Source organism: Amblyomma americanum, chromosome 6 (assembly GCF_052857255.1).
Source record: "Amblyomma americanum isolate KBUSLIRL-KWMA chromosome 6, ASM5285725v1, whole genome shotgun sequence".
In the NCBI taxonomy this organism is placed as follows: Eukaryota; Metazoa; Arthropoda; class Arachnida; order Ixodida; family Ixodidae; genus Amblyomma; species Amblyomma americanum.
In genome coordinates, this window is record NC_135502.1 from 174,403,906 (window position 1) to 174,423,025 (window position 19,120).

General features: G+C 50.7%; 1 protein-coding gene across 6 annotated transcripts in view; it reads right to left on the minus strand.

Moving 5' to 3' along the window:
* Positions 1-19,120, minus strand: part of rhea (Talin_middle and talin-RS domain-containing protein rhea) — a 411,461-nt gene that overhangs the window by 203,407 nt on the left and 188,934 nt on the right. For all 6 annotated transcript variants that reach the window (XR_013306466.1, XR_013306465.1, XR_013306467.1 and 3 more), the window contains 2 exons: positions 2,700-2,828; positions 1,356-1,469 (listed from right to left, as the gene is read on the minus strand). Coding sequence is in view for 3 of the 6 variants with exons in the window: in XM_077628096.1 (XP_077484222.1) it covers positions 1,356-1,469; positions 2,700-2,828 (243 nt within the window). In the remaining 3 variants the exon portion in view is untranslated. The remainder of the gene's footprint in view (positions 1-1,355; positions 1,470-2,699; positions 2,829-19,120) is intronic.

Genomic DNA, 19,120 nt, shown 5'->3' on the forward strand with positions numbered 1-19,120 from the left:
TGGACCAGCGTCGTCCTGTGTTCCTGTTCTGTGTCTCCGTCTTTTGCGCTGGTTTCCTTTCTGCAATCATGTACCGACTCACCCAGCTCACCACTTTACTGAGTTCACTGTACTGAAGAATACCCCTCCCTGCAAGTTTCCTCTATTGGACCAACACAATTTGCACACACAAGTCGTCGATCAAGCCAGCCTCGCCCCACCATCTGCTAGCCTTCCTGGTTAGCTGCAAGTGGTAGAACAGCCCCAGATCTGAGGGGCTGTGGTCCAGGGTTCAATTCCCTGACCATGACAAATTGTTCTTGGAGCTACAAGGTTTCTGAAACAGCTGCATAACTCTCCTCTATAGCAGTATATGTCAGCACCTGTCCTTGAGTGTCTTCTCTTTTGCCCCCAATGAGTACGCACAGGTCATCACAAAATGGCATACCAACTCGCCCAAGCACCTGTCTTAATGTACTGTATTTACTTCCATAATTTGCACCTGTGCATAATTGTGCCCCAACATTTTGCCCGGATTCTTGAAAAAAAAAAAATTGTACTTGCATATTTTGCACGCTCTGCAGCGCCAGGCCACCATCATGTATGTGGGTGCGCGTAAGGCACGCTTGGGAAGACTGGCACGGCCTAGTCGCAGTGTGCAGTCGCAAAAGTTGAGAGTGGCGGGGGCATGAATTGGGTGCTGTTTACCCGGCTCACTCGTGCTGATGGTCACTTTCCCAGATGATAAGATGCACGCGCAACTGAATCCAAAACTGCTAGTCAGCCGGGCCGCAGGCGAGGGCACCGTTTAATTGCATCATTATCTCCTTTGCTTCCCACTGCTGGTTTCGTGATTGCATCGTTGTGCATTTACTGCTTTGAGCTGTGCACACGCCACCATGCCATCCTGCTGGGGGCTACATAATGTGGGCCGGGGCGGGAGGGGACATGCAAGTTATATTTGGAGTCAACTTTTTTTTGTTTTGACCAGTAAGGGATGAGAGATGGGGGCCCGGCGGCAATATACAGTATATATTGTGCGTTATTGCTTTTGTAGCATTTTTTAGGGCGTGTTCAGAAAAATTTCCACATAATTTACACACACCCTTTTTGAAGCCTTAATTTAAAGAAAAAAGGTGTGTAAATTATGTGAGCAAATACAATATATATGTATATATATCTAAGCTCAGGTGGATGCTAATGAGTAATTACTCCCTTATTTCAAACTAATTATAATTTTTTTAGGCAGAGATCTTTTATGCATGCTGGCAGAATGTCCAGAAGTTTGAAGCATGTGGGTGCATGCCTGCATGGGCAAAGAGGAAGCTACACTCTGAGTGAAGAAAACAGGAAGCAGAGTGTGAAGAAGCACTCACCCGGCAGCTGCTCATCAGTTCCTCCTGCAGCATGAGGTTGCTGTTGTACGGGCCCGCATTCTGGGCGGCTGCTATGTTCTGCGTTGCAGTGGAAGACGCATGGCGGGCGGCATTCTGAAATGCAGAGTTGACGAAGTGAGCTTGCTGTACCGCATTGGGGCAGAGAGGACCAAACAAACTGGAACTACAATCAAACCTCATTACAGCGAATGGATAAAATATCATTGAATAGTTCAATACAGCCGAAATTCGTAAAGTAAAATATTGTCAAAAATGCACATAAGAGCAGCGCAGTTCAGTCAAGTAAAGTGAAGGAAACTCAACCTATCCTTGCTAGAGAACAAGGAAACCTTTTCCGAAGTTTTCAAGACGTATCGAAGATGCTCGCTGAGAGCCCAGAGGCCGCAAAAAAACAGTGCCAGTTAGGTTGGCTTCCCCTTGCTGCACCACCAGCATGCAATCGTGGCAAGCTCAGTGAATGCTAGTGTGGCCTCTCCAAATTAAAGCACTGTCAAACCGAAAATGGTAGGTCACAGCAAACGCTATCACTGTTTTCATCAAACCCCCATGAAAGTCGACATGAATGCGAGATGGTTACTGCAAGGCTACAAACCGTCCCCGCCGTTGCTTCCGGGGCGTAGCTGACGGGTGTGAGAGGTGTGAACACATGCTGACTGCCTGGCTGCCAACCAACCACACTGCTGTATCTTCTGAGGCGCTGTTGGTAAGTGCGAGAAAAAAGTGTGAACCTTGCCATGAAAGCTTGCACACCACCACCACCACCACCACCAGCCACTTGTGCAGTGCAGTAAAACCTGCTGCCTGCCACCACTTAGCATCACTTGGCGCTCGGGAGTTTTAAAATCATAAATTGTTGGGTTTAACGCCCCAAATTAACACAAGGACTGTGCGGAATGCCGCAACAAAGGGTTCTGGATTAATTCGAACTCCCATGGGTTCTTTAACATGGAGCCTACATTGCACAGCCCATAAGCACCCTTTGTGTTTCGCTTTCACCGATATACCCATTTTGCGGCTCATCATTTTCAATATATGAAGTAAAATTGCATGTGTTCATTACAAATCTCTAAGTAGAGTTCAATACCACCAATAATTGATAATATCCGCGTTCACTACAGCACGGTTCTGCTGTAGTTGGTTCTTCATTGTACAGGGAATTGCTCTAGACTGGTTAGCACAAGATGAACACATGCATAGGAACGGTTAGAAAGAAGAAACGGATTCGTCTGCCCTTATTCCACCTAATCGTTCCTTAATGTGTGCTCTCCTCTCGTGGTAACCAGTCTAGAGTGATTCCCTACGCAATGCAGAGGGACCACCCACCTCGAGGCGCACAATGACCTTGCGCTTGAGTGCGTTGCTGGCTGCCACGTTGGTGGCATTGCGGAGCTCCTCCGCTGCCTTCCGCAGGGCCGCCTGGTTCTCAGAGTCATGCGGGTTGCTCGCACAGCCCTATTGCAAAGCGTGCAAACAGACACCTTCGTTTATGTACAGCATGCACATCCAAGGCTCAGTTCCTATGCCGCATTGCCATGTACAATAAGATCTCATTACAAGAGACACTCGTAAGAGATAACTGAAAATCGATTGGTTGGTTTTCCTGTGTTTGCCACATTAACAACATTGCATACAAGAGACACTCTGTTACTAAGGGCAACTCATTTTAATCCCCCGGAGTAAATTCTTCCCTATTTATAAGAGACATAACCCAGATATACTCATGTAACACATCCGACATCATACCAACCTGTACACGCTGCTTTTCATTCCCTTGGCTCGATTTGGTTCCTTTTTGCAGACAGATGTCATGTCTCGAAAAAGTTGCGACTACTGCATAATTGCACTGAAATTTCTGTCATTGTGCTTCTATAATAGCAATCACATTCCTGCACCAACTCTGTGACAAAGTGCCGCTGAGTTGGATTTCCATCACAGTGACTTTTGTGTGCTGGTAGTTGCACTCTGGAGCTATTGCCTTGCTTCCACAAAACAGTTCTGCTCAACGATTCATCCATTGTAGTTTCGTATTAAAGACACTAACTCAAATGTCTAAGTCATGTTGAAGTGAGCAAAATATGAAGTTATAAACAAAACTCGCCCAATATTTAATCATGTTTATGTGACATCTCTAATATAATCACTGATATATGCGTGCCGCAACCGCCAGGTGCGACCTCCGCCAAAACATTGAAAGCCCCCGTGATGTGGGCACGATGTAGCGCATACGACCGCCATTTTGCAACAACCTTGTGATGTGATCGTCATCACATCACAAACTATCAGTGATGTGGACTTAGGACAGAAGCAAACAACAGTTGCGGAGAAATTTGGACTTTCCTGAAAGATTGTCAACACTACCATAAAAAAAAAGTGACGAAATTTTAAGACAACAGCAGGTGTAGGGTTCGGCGCGCTGTCGCATCTTTTTGTACATGTGTTGCGAATATTCCGCGAGAGGGCAGTGACCTAGGCTGCGCGTCCGGTTTTGTTTTTATTTTGTTTTGCTTTGGTGCACGCCGTTAGAAGGGGACTCATGCCTTTTTGGTTAGACTCCCCATTCATCCTTGCGGTTTCCTTCGCCGCTCCGGACGGCGGGGCTATCTGCCGGCCTCGACCTCGGACCCCTGTCCCCTTGGCGAAGGATTGTGAGACCACCTAGGGAGGAACTTGGGGGTAACGGAAAACGCTGACATCAGTTCTGAGCTTTCCTATTCGTCAAAACTGATGAGCCGCAGTTAGCAGTTTATTTTTACGTGTGGAAAGGGGCGCGGGCATCTTCGGGGTGTACCTGCGAACGGAGCCGCGCCCGTGTGCTTTTGTCTCTAGCTACTCCTAGCTGGCAAGCGCTCGGTCTGGCCGAGTGTGGAGGGAGTGACCGTTGAGAGCTGGTGCAAGGCGCGCCAGTTTGACTGTTGGGACACGGTGTCCCTCGCCTCTGTGCAGGGGGTCGGTTAGGCAGGCCGCGGATAGTTGTGGCCGTATACTGACTTTTGTTTGTACCCATCTGTAAATAGCCTGTATAAAAGTTCGTTTCTCACTAAATCGTTTCGCCTGCAAGTCATATCATCGAGAAGCCTTCAAGCGGTGCATCCAGTTTCTGGAAATCACCGGACCAACACCACCGGCAAACCTTGACTGGCGCAGTCGACAGTACTGGTGCTCTACAGCGGCCCTGAGGAACGGACGAAGATATCCACGGAGAGAACGACGAAGTTTGGCATCCAAGGCGAGATACCGAAAGGACGACAGGCTACGGGGGTACGAAGGTGCGAACCGCATCGGGCGTGAAACGCCGAAGACAAGGCCTTCAACTGACACAGAGTGGTATCCCTGAGCAACGGCGGCAGTTGGAAGATTCAAGCGGACACGGCCTTCAGCGGACAGAAAACGGCATCCCCGAGTAAAGGCAGCAGCTAGTGGCTTCAGTCGGCACCTGGTCCGAGGTCGCCGCCATTCCTGCCCGAAAAGAGGACCCTGAGCGCAGCTCCGAGTGAGTTCCCTGGTTCCTTCGTTTTCTTAGCGGTCACTGTTTGACTAAGGCTTGCGTAGTTGATGATAACCCGATTTGGTCATCTTAACCCCGACAAGGCATCTACGATGGACAGCGGTAGTGACAGTGGTGACAGGGGGGACGGTGGGGACAGGCAGCAACGAGGCGTCGGGGTCACGGCATGGCCAAAACATTGAGGAAGAGTTGGAATTGTATGAAAAAAAGATAAGAGCCTTTGAGCTCGAGATGCAAATCATGCGTGCTCGAAGCCAGAATGCGGCGCCTTCCGAGGACGAGCGGTTGAGACAGTACGCTAAGCTACTCACCGGCGCGTTCCCCAAATTGCCGGCAGAAGGTGAAGTACCCGTCTGGTTTGAGTCAGTGGAATGCTCGCTCGTGGCCTACAACGTGCCGCAGGAACATTGGGCGCAGCTTGTGATCCCGGTGCTGGCTGGGCGGGTAACCTACTTATTGACACGGTTCACCGCAGAGCAGCACAGGGACTATGACAAGTTGAAGGCGGTGGTCCTAGACGAGTTGAAACTTTCAGCCGCAGAGTATCAAAGGCGGTTTTCTGGGGCCACCAAGCGCCGCGAAAAAACCTGGAAGGCTTTTGTCACACGCGTCCAGAGTTGCTTAAATTTTTTTTTGAAGTCACGATGCGTGTCGTCTTTTGACGGATTATTGAAGCTACTGGTTGCCGACCAGCTCAAGGCGGGGCTATCAGAAGAAGCACATAAATATGTCAAGCTGCGCGAGGGTGAGAAATGGCTGAATGCGGATGAGATAGCTGCACTGCTACAGACATACGAGGAAGCCGCCGGGAAGGCAAGCGCTCAGAGGAAAGCCGACAGCTTTAAACGTTTTGACACGCCCCCAAAACCAAGAACTGAAGCCCCACCTACGCAGAAGCATGGAGCAGAGCGAGGAGACAGAATAGCCGCAGTCAGGCCAGGAGGAGAAAAGAAAAAGGTATCGCGGTCGGGTGGCTGTTTCCGATGCGGAAGCTGGAGACATGTTGTCGTGAACTGCCCATTTGATCGTGAGAACCCAGCTGACAGACGAGAGAATCCACCCCGCGATGATAGGCTTACGGCACGCATGTCCACCCATGCCTTGCAATCCACGCGTCCAGTGCTCGGGGACATTAAAATCTGCTGTAGGGAAGCGGTTATTGGCGCTATTGTGGACACCGGTGCAGATATCACCGTAGTGCGCGAAAGCCTTGTACCTGAGGAGTTCATATGGGACGATCGATCTCGACTACATGGGACGATCGATCTCGTCTCCGCTTTCGGAGAGAAGGTAGAGGCAAAACTGGCAGTAGTTCCGTTGGCGCTGTGTCGTGGCGCTCCCCTGATCGAAAATGTGGACGATGCGACACCGGTGTTGTGTGCGCTCACCGACAAGCTCACACAAGCCGGCTGTCTAATTTCCGCAGACGCATGGGAACAGCTGCATGACTCGGGCAAAACGGACAGTGAGGGTCTCGTGCCGGTGGTGGGAACTCTGTCGCCGCCGGCTGAAGACAGACCAGATAGATCAGCGCCAGACGTGGGCACCGAGCCCGTCCTGGCGTTCGCGGACGAAACCCTGCCCCAGCAGACAGTTGACAGTAATGAGGTCGAGCCATCACAGGCGGGCGGCACGGCTGAGCTTAGCGGTGCACAGAAGTTTCGCGTGGAGCAGCATGAGGATGAGACTCTGTGTCAGGCCTGGCAGAACGCCAAGCAAGGAAAGGCGGGCATGTCTATCGTAGACGGAGTTTTGTATCATAAAGACCAGGTGCTAGGCCAAGGGGTACAGCAGTTAGTACTGCCAAGATTACGGCGCGAGGCCGCACTCAGCCTAGCACACGAGTCCTATTGGGGGGGACACCTGGGCTTTCGCAAGACTAAAGCTCGCCTAAAGTACAGTTTCTACTGGCCGGGCATGGAATTGGATATTCGCAAACACTGTGACAGCTGCCATACCTGTCAAGTGCGTTCAGACCATGGTGAACCGATAGGGTACCGATAACGCCTCTCACTCGCCCGAAGTTTCTCTTTCAGAAAGTGAACGTGGATATCATAGGTCCGATTGAGCCATCGTCTGGCCGAGGACATCGGTACACGCTTTGCATAATAGATCTGTGCACGCGTTGGCCAGAAGTAGTCTGCCTAAGGTCTTTGTCCGCCAGGGCAACCTGCGACGCGCTGCTTTTGGTGTTTAGCCGGACTGGGGTTCCCGAGGTGGTGTGCTCAGACTGCGGCACCAATTTCACAGCCGCACTTACGAAGGAGTTCCTCGAAAGACTCGGCTGTACCCCACGCTTTTCCGCTCCCAATCATCCGGAGAGCAATGGGGCGGTGGAGAGGTGGAACAGAGTCCTTAAGACCATGCTCTCACACGTAATCGAGAAGGAACCGAAAAACTGGGACAAGTTCATTCCCTTTCTTCTTTGGGCCTATCGGGAGGTGCCACACGACACCACTGGCGTGTCACCCTTCCGAATGCTTTACGGCTGAGACCCAGTAGGACCACTCGGTACCCTGAAGCAAAGCCATTGAGGTACCCGGGGAGCTAGCGAGTGCTCCCCCTGAGTATTTGAAAAATCTGAAAGCACAGCTCGAGATCACGGGCAACACTGCGGAGCTAACGACTAGAAAACAGCAAGAGGCGTACCCGTCGCACTACAACAAGCACGCAATGGTAAAAACCTTTCACGAAGGTGAGGCGGTCCTCGTCTTTGATGACAAGAGGCCAGGGAAAATGTACCCGAAGTGGCTAGGGCCGGCGGTGGTGACAAAAAGGTACCGCGAGCACTCGTACTATGTGCAGATGAGTGACGGTCGCCGCATGCCAGTACACGCAAATAAGCTACGCCCTTACATCGGGAAGGTAGGTTCGGTGAGCGTCATATTTGAGGACGACTGCGATTTTGGAGAAATCGAATATACCCCGCGCGCAAGCAACGTCCCGAAGGACTGGGTAATGCCTACGCCGGATAAAACAAGCCACTTAGACAGGGATGCAGCGGAGCTGGTACACGCCACATTCGAGTGGCACCAGGCATTATTTGCGAACGAACCGTCGATCGTACGCGTGGGCGAGCACAGCATAAAGCTTGCGGAGGGGGCAACTCCACGGCGAGGCCACCCTTATAGGATCCCAGAGGCTTTAAAGGGACACTGAGGAGAAATTGAAGTTGGCTTGTATCGATAGAATACCAGCTCCTGATCACAAAAACGGCGCTCTTACTGAAAACAAAGCTCTTGTAAGGTAGAAAATAGCAAGAACCAAAACACAGGTATCGCCGCCACAGGCCAATCTCGCAAGTACAAGCGTGGTGACGCCATAGGACAAGAGACGCCACCTTGGAGGAATTTTCCATCCTACTTGGTTTCGCGAATCTCTGAGGCTGACAAAGGTAGGTTGCACAGATCAATAATGAAGTAAGCTTTGTTTTAAAACCAATAGTGCACTTTTATCACACAAGGAAGGCAGGCAAAAGACAACCTGAATGTTGGAAGCCGCATGCTTGGCGGTGCCACAGGCGGCCAGGAGAGTTTCGATTTTTTATGGCGCTTCGTGTCTATGAGCTTTGCGCGCCCCGCGGTTTTGTTTTTGACGCGCTTCGATTTACAAGCGCCGAACAGCAGAGGAACTCGAAGTGCTGTTTCAAGTGCTAGTTAACCTTTGAAGGAGCCTGTTAAGGCTTGTCAGATGATCGCCACGATCGATGAAAAGCTATGATGGCACGATGGTAGGTGATCATACAAGGCAGCACTTGTGTATTCGCACGTTTGCCCGGCGAAACATTCCCGGCTGTACCAGTCAACTTCAAACTACTTAACGGAAATCGTTTATTAGAGACGGGAGATAAGGTACAAGGCAGTTCAGAAAACTTGCTGATGGCCTAGCTCTGTTAGGCCAGGATATACCTAGCGAAAGCGCGGAGATTTCTGCATCAGAAGAGTGCATTCACTAGATGCGCCTTTATTAACGGCTGTAACTTGAGCCGTCGTGGCGGAGCGGTAGCATTTCCGCCTCAGACGCCGAAGGCCGTGGTTCGATTCCGAACCTCGGCACCGGACTTCTTTTCTTTTATTTAGTGAGTGAACGGGGGGTTTCAGTGGCTCCCATGGATGCCGCCGCTGAATACGTTGGTTAGCGATTAAGCGCAGGCTCTGTTAAGGGGCGTTTATGCTGCGGCAAGGCGCGCGCACGCGAGCCCTGCACGGCGATGTTACGTCGGTCAAAGAGAGACCCTCTATACTCCAACTGCGCTTGACCACCGACGCGTTCGGCGGCTTCGGCGCACTCTGACCGCATTGGCGGGGAGATTAGAGCATGTATCTATTTCGCGCCGAGTGCGCCAGCCGCCGCCGGCCTGGCCAGACTGATTTGGCTCCACGGCAAGGTGCGCGTTATATTCAATAGCTGCGGCAGTTCGGCGGAGCTGTTCTTTTCGAGCTCGCCTATTTTAATCCATTCACAGTACATATCTGAAGGTACATGCAAGTTGGCAAGAGAGCTAGATCCAGTGGACCCATTGGATCTAGCGGAAGCCGTTGAAGCATCGTGCCCCGGCTTTGGTTTCAAGCCGCCGACTTTAAACGCGACCGCCCTCGAGCACCCATTTGTTTTTTGTGGCAAAAAATAAATAAATAACTTGGCCCTTGCAACCGTGGGAGACCTCGACGCTGCCTGCTGCGCCGTGCAACCGCTCCGTTCAAGGAATCACAATCCGTTGGCCCCAAAGCCCCGGCCAGCCTCCGATGGGCGCAACGCACCCCTCACGACCTCCCCGCACTGGGGTTATGATATTTAGTTTGCAACGGCTGCTCTCTGAGGAAGGCGGGAAACCACCCGCCGGCGCCTAAGCTAACCGTGCTCCCTCAAAAGCATTGCACGCTCTGTGGGGCTGAGGTCGCTGAAATGCAGGCCAGAGTTTTTGCGAGAACTATGTCGTCGGGTTCGGGAACGGGATCCATCGTAACGCTGGCAAGACGCCGGTGCAAACGTAAACGAAGCGACGGTGCCGCCCCCGATAGATGCCTTCAACGTGCGGCGGTGGTAACTTTCATTTCAGCTGCTGCTAGGCCACACCGCTAGCCGCCAGAAATCACGGAGTCTCCATTTACGTCACGTTTCACATCACTCCGTTCTGTGTCGTCATAAGAGTTCTCCGTGTCGTCATAAGAGTTCTCGAGTTAGAATCGGAGCGGCGGGAAAAAATTTTTCAACTTCGAATCCAAATTTCTTTGAAATAAATGCATCTCTCGCTCCCGGACAAGCGTCAACAAAGCCATGAAATGCCGAACTATCAGATATTGCTAACAAAAAAATTTCGATAGGGTTCTCCTCAGTGTCCCTTTAAAAGACGAAGTAACGATGCAAATTGATGAGCTCCTTGCACAAGGCCTCATCTACCCCTGTAAAAGCCCTTTTGCACACCCGATCGTGTGCGTTCCCAAAAAAGGCGGGTCGGTACGTCTTTGCATAGACTACCGAGCGCTGAATGCGGTGACCGAGACGGACGCATTTCCTATGGTTTGCCCCCAGGAGCTGATCATGCGAGTCGGAGCCGCGAGGTTCATAACACTTCTGGACCTCAGGCGCGGCTATTGGCAGGTGCCCCTCGCTCAGGATTCTCAGCTTCCAACAGCGTTCATCTCGCACCTAGGTCAATTTGCCTGGCGGGTGATGCCTTTCGGTCTTAAGAACGCAGCGGCAACCTTCCAAAGGAACATGAACCAGTTGCTAGCCGGGCAGGAAGAATACGCTTGCTCCTATCTAGACAATATCGCCGTATTCAGCCAATCTCTAGAAGCGCATATACATCATTTAAAGCGGGTGTTTTGCACTCTGGAGGAGGTGGGCCTGCACAATAGCTGGGAGAAGTACCAGGTAGCGATGCCTTCAATCCGCTACCTGAGGCACGTTGTCGGCTCAGGCCGGCATGGCCCAGCCAAAGAGAAATTTGAGGCCATCGAAGGAATTCAAGCCCCTAAGACAAAGAAAGAATTGAGGAGCACCCTTGGGCCGTGCGGCTACTACCGTAGCTATGTTGCCAACTTTGCAGAAATCGCTCTGCCACTAACACGCCTGACAGGAAAAGGCCTGCCGAACAAAATACCGTGGCCAGATGACGCGGACAAAGCCTTGAAAGCACTGAAGAAAGCTCTAAGCGAGGCGGTTTCGCTGACCACTCCGGACCCGCTTTTTACAGACGCGTCGGCAGTAGCACCAGGTGCCTGTTTAGCGCAGCTTTCTGACAACGGCACTGAGGCGCCGATAGCCTTCGCCAGTCACAAGTTCACACCATCGCAGATGCGGTGGGCGGCAATCGAGAGGGAGGCATTCGGGGTAATCTGGGCATTAAAAAAGTTTGAGACGTGGGTGTTCGCCGCCACCGTGACTGTCATCACTGACCACAATCCGTTCTCCTTTCTTACGAGCAGTGTGCCTCAAAGTGCAAAGCTTACTCGCTGGGCTCTTGCACTCCAACGCTACAATGTCACCATTGAACATCGCAGAGGATCCGACCACGCTAACGCAGATGCCTTGTCCCAGCTTGTTGGGATAGTGCACTGGCTGACGTCCCGCAGTGACCGCTGGGGATAGTGGACCAGGGAACTGTGTGCATGGACAACAAACTGTACTCGTTGTACTCAAAAAAGGCGCATGTCGATCGAACGAAAGTGTGGGATTTCTGTGAGTGTTTTTTTTTCTTCTATATTTTGTGGACCTTAGTAGCATGTATCTGTGTGTGTGACGAAGGGTCGCAGCATGCGGGCTCGCAGGCTGCGGTTGCATCTCTGAATGGATTAGCCGAGTCTTGGGGGGGAAGGTGTAGGGTTCGGTGCGCTGTCGCATCTTTTTGTACATGTGTTGCGAATATTCCACGAAGGGCAGTGACCTAGGCTGCGCGTCCGGTTTTATTTTGTTTTGCTTTGGTGCACGCCGTTAGAAGGGAACTCATGCCTTTTTGGTTAGTCTCCCCATTCGTCCTTGCGGTTTCCTTTGCCGCTCCGGACGGCGGGGCTGTCTGCCGGCCTCAACCTTGGACCCCTGTCCCCTTGTGCGAAGGATTGCGAGACCACTTAGGGACGAACTCGGGGGTAAGGGAAAACGCCGACATCAGTTCTGAGCTTTCCTATACGTCAAAACTGATGAGCCGCAGTTAGCAGTTTATTTTTACGTGTGGAAAAGGGCGCGGGCATTTTCGGGGTGTACCCGCGAAGGGAGCCGCGCCCGTGTGCGTTTGTTTCTAGCTACTCCTAGCTGGCAGGCGCTCGGTCTGGCTGAATGCGGAGGGAGTGACCGTTGAGAGCTGGTGCAAGGCGCGCCAGTTTGACTGTTGGGACGCGGTGTCCCTCGCCTCTGTGCAGGGGGTCGGTTAGGCCGGCCGCGGATAGTTGTGGCCGTATACTGACTTTTGTTTGTACCCATCTGTAAATAGCCTGTATAAATGTTCGTTTCTCACTAAATCGCTTCGCCTGCAAGTCATATCATCGAGAAGCCTTCAAGCGGTGCATCCAGTTTCTGGAAATCACCAGACCAACACCACCGGCAAACCTTTACTGTAGGACAGTGGATTTATGGAGAAGCAAATTACACTTCGGGGAGCCAGCTATCCAAAGGTGGAAGAAGCCATAATGTTGTGGCTGTGAGATGTACTTTTCAAGGAACGTTCCAGTGAATGGTGTGTTGCTCCAGAAACATGCTGAATAGCTAGCGTTCACTCTCGATCCTACCGACTTCATGTGCAAAGCAGGGTGTATAGATCACTTGAAAGAGCGGAACAGCATCTCATTAATAAGACTGTTTTTGAATAACTTGATGGTTTAGCTTTGGTATACGGGGTTTCGTCCCAAAGCGACGTAGGCATGAGGGATGCCATAGTGAAGGGCTCCAAATATTTCAATCACCTGAGGTTCTTTTTAACGTGCACTGACATAAAACAGTACACGGGCCTGTAGCATTTTGCCTCCATCAAAATGCTACTGCTGCGGCCGGGATTGAACCCGCACCTTTCTGATCAGCAGCTGAGCCCCCATAATCACTGAGCCACTGCAGCTGCTGAATAACTTGAACCTTGTAATATCGGCTTGTAAAGTTTTGTTTCTCATCCTGAAATCATTAGTGCATACTGCATATTTTTATAGCACTGAGTAATATGTATTTCCCTTACCCCGTAAAAGCGATAGCCGCCAAGATGGCCGCGTGCATACATTGCCCGATCTTCCAACCTTCCGAGCCAGTGTCCCAAACTGCCAAACCAATGAGCTCTGTTTTCTGGCAATATCCTGTTTCGACAATGTACCGGCATCTACTTCATGCAAGGTTTCAATCATCTCCTGAAGCATTTTGGCACAGTAATTACCGCAAAGGAATGACATTTCTAAATTACTACGTGGCACACCGCGCAGATTGACCGCTACGGCTGCAACCAATTGCACATAAAGGGCACTGGAAAGCCCAGCCAAAGATGCGCAGAAAACATCAGCCAAAGCTCCAACTCAATTGTTTTGCGCACATCGTGGTTTTGTGCACGAATGTATGGTTCCGGATTTGAAGTGCTAGAGACACTGCGACGCATCTGTTTCGCTGTGTATCATCACTGGCCGCATAATCCTTTGCTCAACAGCCAAAGCTAGCGCAGCAACCTATTGAAGCCTCTGAGGTCAACACTAAACAAGTGAGCCGGCTACAAATCTACGAGGTCATGCAGTTAGTTGCTAACACGGAGAGAGAGAGAGCCCCTTCCCCCTTTTACTCGGCCTTGCACCTCTAACCCCAATTTCGACTCCTCCTCATCTTTTCCAAAGAGGCAGCATAGCCTTGCAGGACCGCTTCTTGGTTTGCCGCGTGCCCAGGCTGTGCACGCGTGGCGGCGCGTAGTTCGAATTAACGATGGCGCAACACATTCACGTTCAAATTAACAGGCTATGTTTTACACAGACTCCAACTGAACATAAACGGACCAGGTAGTACAGTTCAAAGTATCCAGAAATTCGAATTAATGATGTTCAAATTAACAAGCTTTCACTGCATTACTGAAAAAGAGAATAGAGAAGGCACTTAGAACTGCTTACGTGCTGTGAAGGCGAAAGCATGAATGTCTTATTGTGAGTTTATAGTCGTGACTAATAGCAGCTGTATGCTATGTGCAACAAGAAAATGCATGACACCACCCAGAACGCTGTACAACAAATGGTTGCGTCACAATTTTGGTACCAATACCACCACATGAGTGGCGTTACATGGAGGTCCACTAGGAGTAAATGGCACCGGAGATGATGAGCGGGAGCTATCTGTTGTGCATGGCATTGCATTCGCTGCTTTGGTGGCTAGATGCCAGCTGTTGCGACGCCATATTTTTGGTACCATCTCTTGGCCTCAACGACAGTTGCCGACTGACTGACTGAAAAACTATGCTCAAAATATGTACAGGGAGCAAGTGGAGCAGTCCTTAATTAAGGGGCCGTTCCTTACAAACACTAGGTGGGCTGCTCATTACAGGAGCCCATTGGCTGTAGCTGCTGCTTGGGCACGCCCGACCGGGGCCTTTTGGCTCGCCAGGTCAGAGCAGCCGAGCAGGGCCGCCTCCCAGTCCTCCCGGGTAGGGTTAGGGATAGGGGGAAGGCACGGGGTTGATTGGCATGCCCACACCATGTGGTAAATGTCCGAAGACTTTTCCCTACAGTGCGGGCACTCCTCTGTGCACGCAGGGTCGAAATGTTTGATGACTGCCGGGCACAGCAGTGTTTTAGTGTAAAGGCGAAGGAGAAAGTGTTCCTCCGCCTTCGTGAGGCCCTTGCAGGGCTTAGGAAAGATTGCATGGCCGAATTAGTAACATGAGATGATTTCTAGGTAAAGGCCGGATTGGGGTCGCAGTCCACATTGGGGGGAGACGACGGCGATGCCCGGAGAGTGAGCGCGCGGGGAGCGGCGTCGGCCGCTTCGTTGCCCTCGAGACCCGTGTGCGTGGGAGTCCATACTGTTGTGCAGGACGCGGGAGCCCTAACGTTATTGCTATGCTGAAGTATTCGGTATGCCAAACAGGGAATAAAGCCCCTTTCGATGTTCCTGCAGGCCCCCCGCGAGTCGGTAATGATGAGCCGCGGCGGCGAGCACGGTTGCCACCTCTTCCGCATGAGTAATGTCTTGTGCTTTGAACATAAGGCAATTTACTGCGGTGTTTTGGTGGACGACAGCGGCCGTGTACCAGACCCAATGGCGTGGGCCGGTGGCATTCGCGTAAAATACTCCATGTTTGTTTCCATAGTAGCGTTACAACAAGACTTCTGACCGCACGAGGCCGGCCACTGTGGTCGTCTCGTGTTATGTTGGCCGGAAGCTCCAGATTTCGAGGATGCTGGATGGTGGATGTGAAGTCGGGCAAGCAGGCGGTGACCCGACGGCGATTTTGGGAGTCTTGTGCAGTGGTTTGTCAAGTGTGCTTCTCGGAGCTCCACGAAGGTGTCAACCATCCCCAGGCCCAGGAGGCGCTGGTTGGACGCGGTGACCGGGAGGTCGAGAGCACGCTTGTAAATCTTACAGAGAACCACCTCAAGGGCTTCCTCGTCACATTTGCGAAGGTGGAGGTAAGGAGTCGAGTACAAGGCTCGACTGGTTACGAATGCGTGCGCCAGCCGCAAGGCATCTTTGCACTGTAACCCACCGCAGTTATTGGAAACCCAGCGGATCATGCGGCCCAACTGGCCCCCCACTTTGAGCAATTTGGCCAGTGTTGTGTCGACACGGTGATGTTTATTGATAAAGAGACCCAGTACTCTGATCTCAGCGTGTTCTGAAATGGGTCCACCCGCTAGGGACAGTTCGACTTTGGTAGTGCACTTCGGCGAGAGTCGAATGTGCACAAATTCCGATTTGGCCAGGGAGCATTCAAGGCCGCAGCGGCGGGCGTAAGCGTCCACAATCTTCGTTGCTTGCTGCAGGTTAGCTTCAATGTCTCCTACCAATCCGTGCTTAGCCCAGATGGTGATGTCGTCGGCATATAGCGCGTGCTGTATGCCTTCGACACTTTCCAACTGTGCCGGAAGTTTCATCATTGCAAAATTGAATAATAGAGGTGAGAGGACCGCGCCCTGCGGGGTACCTAATTGGTAGGGGCCATGTTCTTCATCTTGTATTCGGATATATGATTGCCGGATGGAGAGAAATCGCCTAATGTACTGAAGCATATTGTGTGCACAGTTGGTTTGGGAGAGGTGCGTCAGAATTATGTCGTGCGTTACACTGTCGAAAGCCCCCTTCAAATTGAGGGTGAGTACTACCTTGTCTTTAAGGGGGTATTCGACGGGATTAAGAATTTCGCGGTCTAATTGAAGCAAGACATCCTGGGCAGACCGGTGCGGGTGGAACCCGAACATGGTGTCTGCGAATACATTATGGTTTTCCAAAAACTCGGACAGCCTGTCTCGCACCATAGTCTCCATCAGCTTTCCCGTACAAGACGTGAGGGAGATGGGGCGGAGGTTGTCCATGTTTGTGGTTTTGCCGGCTTTAGGAGTGAAAGTGACCAGGGCGATCTTCCATTCGATTGGGAGGGATGCCTCACCTAGCCAGATTGAGTTTGTGTATGTGAGGAGCGCCTCGTAGGCCGGGTCGGGAAGGTTGGCAAGTAATTTCATAGTTATTTTGTCTCTTCCCGGCGCCGTTCCTCATTTCATTTTACTCAATGCCAACTTCAGGTCATGGAGCAGGAACGGCTGATCCAGTTCCGCGTTCTCGGAACCTGCATACGAGTACGCTGGGCCTCAGGGGTCCTTTCGATGCAGAGGTATTGATCGCGTAGTTTGCATGCTAATTTTGAGGTATCTCCACTGAAGCTATGGATAGCCCGTTGGAGATGTTTTTGTGTCTCAGCTCTGGTTTTAGTCAGATCGATCAAGGCGCGAAAGAGACGCCAAGTGCTCTAGCCAGACACGTGTCTAGCGGCCGTGTTGCACTGGTGCACCTAATTCGAGCTGGCGACAAAATATCATCTAAAGAAGCTAGTAAGGTCACGTGGTTGGCCACGTGGTGCAGAGCAGCTGCCGGCGGCGCAATGCCGTGGCTGATCACGTGGTCGGTCATGTGACCAAGTTCCACTCAGCCAGCTGTAGCTATCGCGTCACTCCAGGTTTAACCAGAGCTAAACCACTGCTAATTTTTTATCGTTGCTTTATGCTCTTTTGACTGAACCATAACTATGCAACATAATCAAAATAGCAACTTTTTAAATAATTTTTTCTTTCGAGACCTAGATTTAAGGCCGCTTTAGGCATTATTTCTGCCCACATAATCAAAATAGATCAATGCACACACATAACTTTGGTTCAGTACATTCCTACATGCCCATATAAAGCACAGACAAAGAAATGGCCTTTTGCCTCGTATTGTTTTGAAGATAATGGTACCGTCATAACAAAAAAACTTGTTTGAAAAAAATTGAGTTGAAAGTAAAAACTAACTTCATTATCATGTTTTTCGCATTACCAATATTTGTGGACCAATTTATTCCATACGGACAACCTCCATAGTCATTATTCAACTTATCTTAGTGCTTTTTTATCAGTCTTTTAATTTCCTAGGCTTCTATTTTTTTAAATGCTGTGTTGCTCAGCCAACAGAGGAAACCTGTCAACAGTCAACTTCTCGCACACGGTGGGGAGTGTTACTCCTCCAAGCTAGCCAAAAGGGCTCTAGAACCTTTGCTCTTGCTATTTTACCACCACTGAATGTTGTGAGAGCATCTGCTGTGCATGTCCTTAGTGCCTCTGGCACAAAAGTGGCATTTTTTTGGAGCTTGCTCCCAAATGGTGCAAATGAAGGATTGAAATTCAAGCTTGATCCTAAGAGCTCCAATATTGCTCCTAACATGTCTTTAGTACTTCAACTGTATTGAGAAATATTCAGTTCCGATCATGGAATTGTGTTTCAGATGGTTGGTAAGACACTGCCTTTACAAAAAATGTGGCCTGGCCACTCGCTTCCTCATTTTCAAAGCTATTCTTTAAAGAGAAATACGCAACGCAGGGAGAAATGCGATACTGGAAAAGATGCGGAAAAGAATGCAGTATTAGAAAATCGCCATCATCATCACCCGCCTGACTACGCCCACTGCAGGGTGAAGGCCTCTCCCATGTCACTACAATTAACCCTGTCCTCTGCCAGTTGCGGCCACTGTATCGTCGCAAACTTCTTAATTTCATCCACCTACCTAAATTTCTGCCACCCCCTGCAACACTTGCCTTCTCTTGAAATCCACTCCGTTACTCTTCATAAGGACCAGCGCTTATCTTGCCTTCCCATCACATGCCCTGCCCAAGCCCATTTCTTCCTCTTGATTTCGACCAGGATGTCATTAACCCATGTTTGTTCGTTCACCCACTCTGCCCGCTTCCGGTCTCTTAATGTTACACCTATCATATTCCTTTCCATAGCTGGGTCCGTTGTCTTTGATTTGAGCTGAACCCTTCTCATTAGCCTCCACGTTTGGGCCCATAGGTGAGTACCGGTAAGATACAGCTGTTGTACACTTTCCTCTTGAGGGATATTGGCAAACTGCCATTCATGATCTGAGAGAACCTGCCATATGCGCTCCACCCCATTCTTATCCTTCTACTTATTTCCCTCTCGTGATCCGGATCAGCGATCACTACCTGCCCTAAGGAGACGAATTCCTTTACCACTTTGAGCACCTCGTAGCCCATTGTGAACTGCTGCTCCTTTGCTAGACTGTTGAACATTAGAGAGTTTTAGTTTCACGTACGTAGAGGCTTCACGTACGTAGAGCTCTTGCGAGTGACCAGTGCGCATGCACAGAACGCAAAGGGTCTGCGCGAGTCTCGCGTACGTACGTGAGATTCGGATTTTTGCGTTGCGGTCTTTGCGTTGCTTGCGTACGTAGCGTTGACAAACATGGCGGCGCCCTGCCCGCCGCTTCACAGCGATAACAGCTTCTTCGCTAATCCCTCGAGGCGATATCGTGTTCTAAACTGTTGTATTCGCCTTCGATTTGCCCATTCCTACCCTCGCATAAAGTTTCAAGCGACAAATAGCTTTTGTTTTTCAGACAGAAGGGCAATTTTTCAGCTGCTAAGCCTGACGAAGTAGCGTTGGTCGTCGTCATAGCAACGGTCTCGCTATGAATGACTTCGCTTAATGACTTGTCTTGGATGATTTTGGCTACAACCAGTGTCTGTGTTTCTTAGTAGATGGCGCTAGGCGTAACGCACGGCGTGTTTCGCGTACGTGT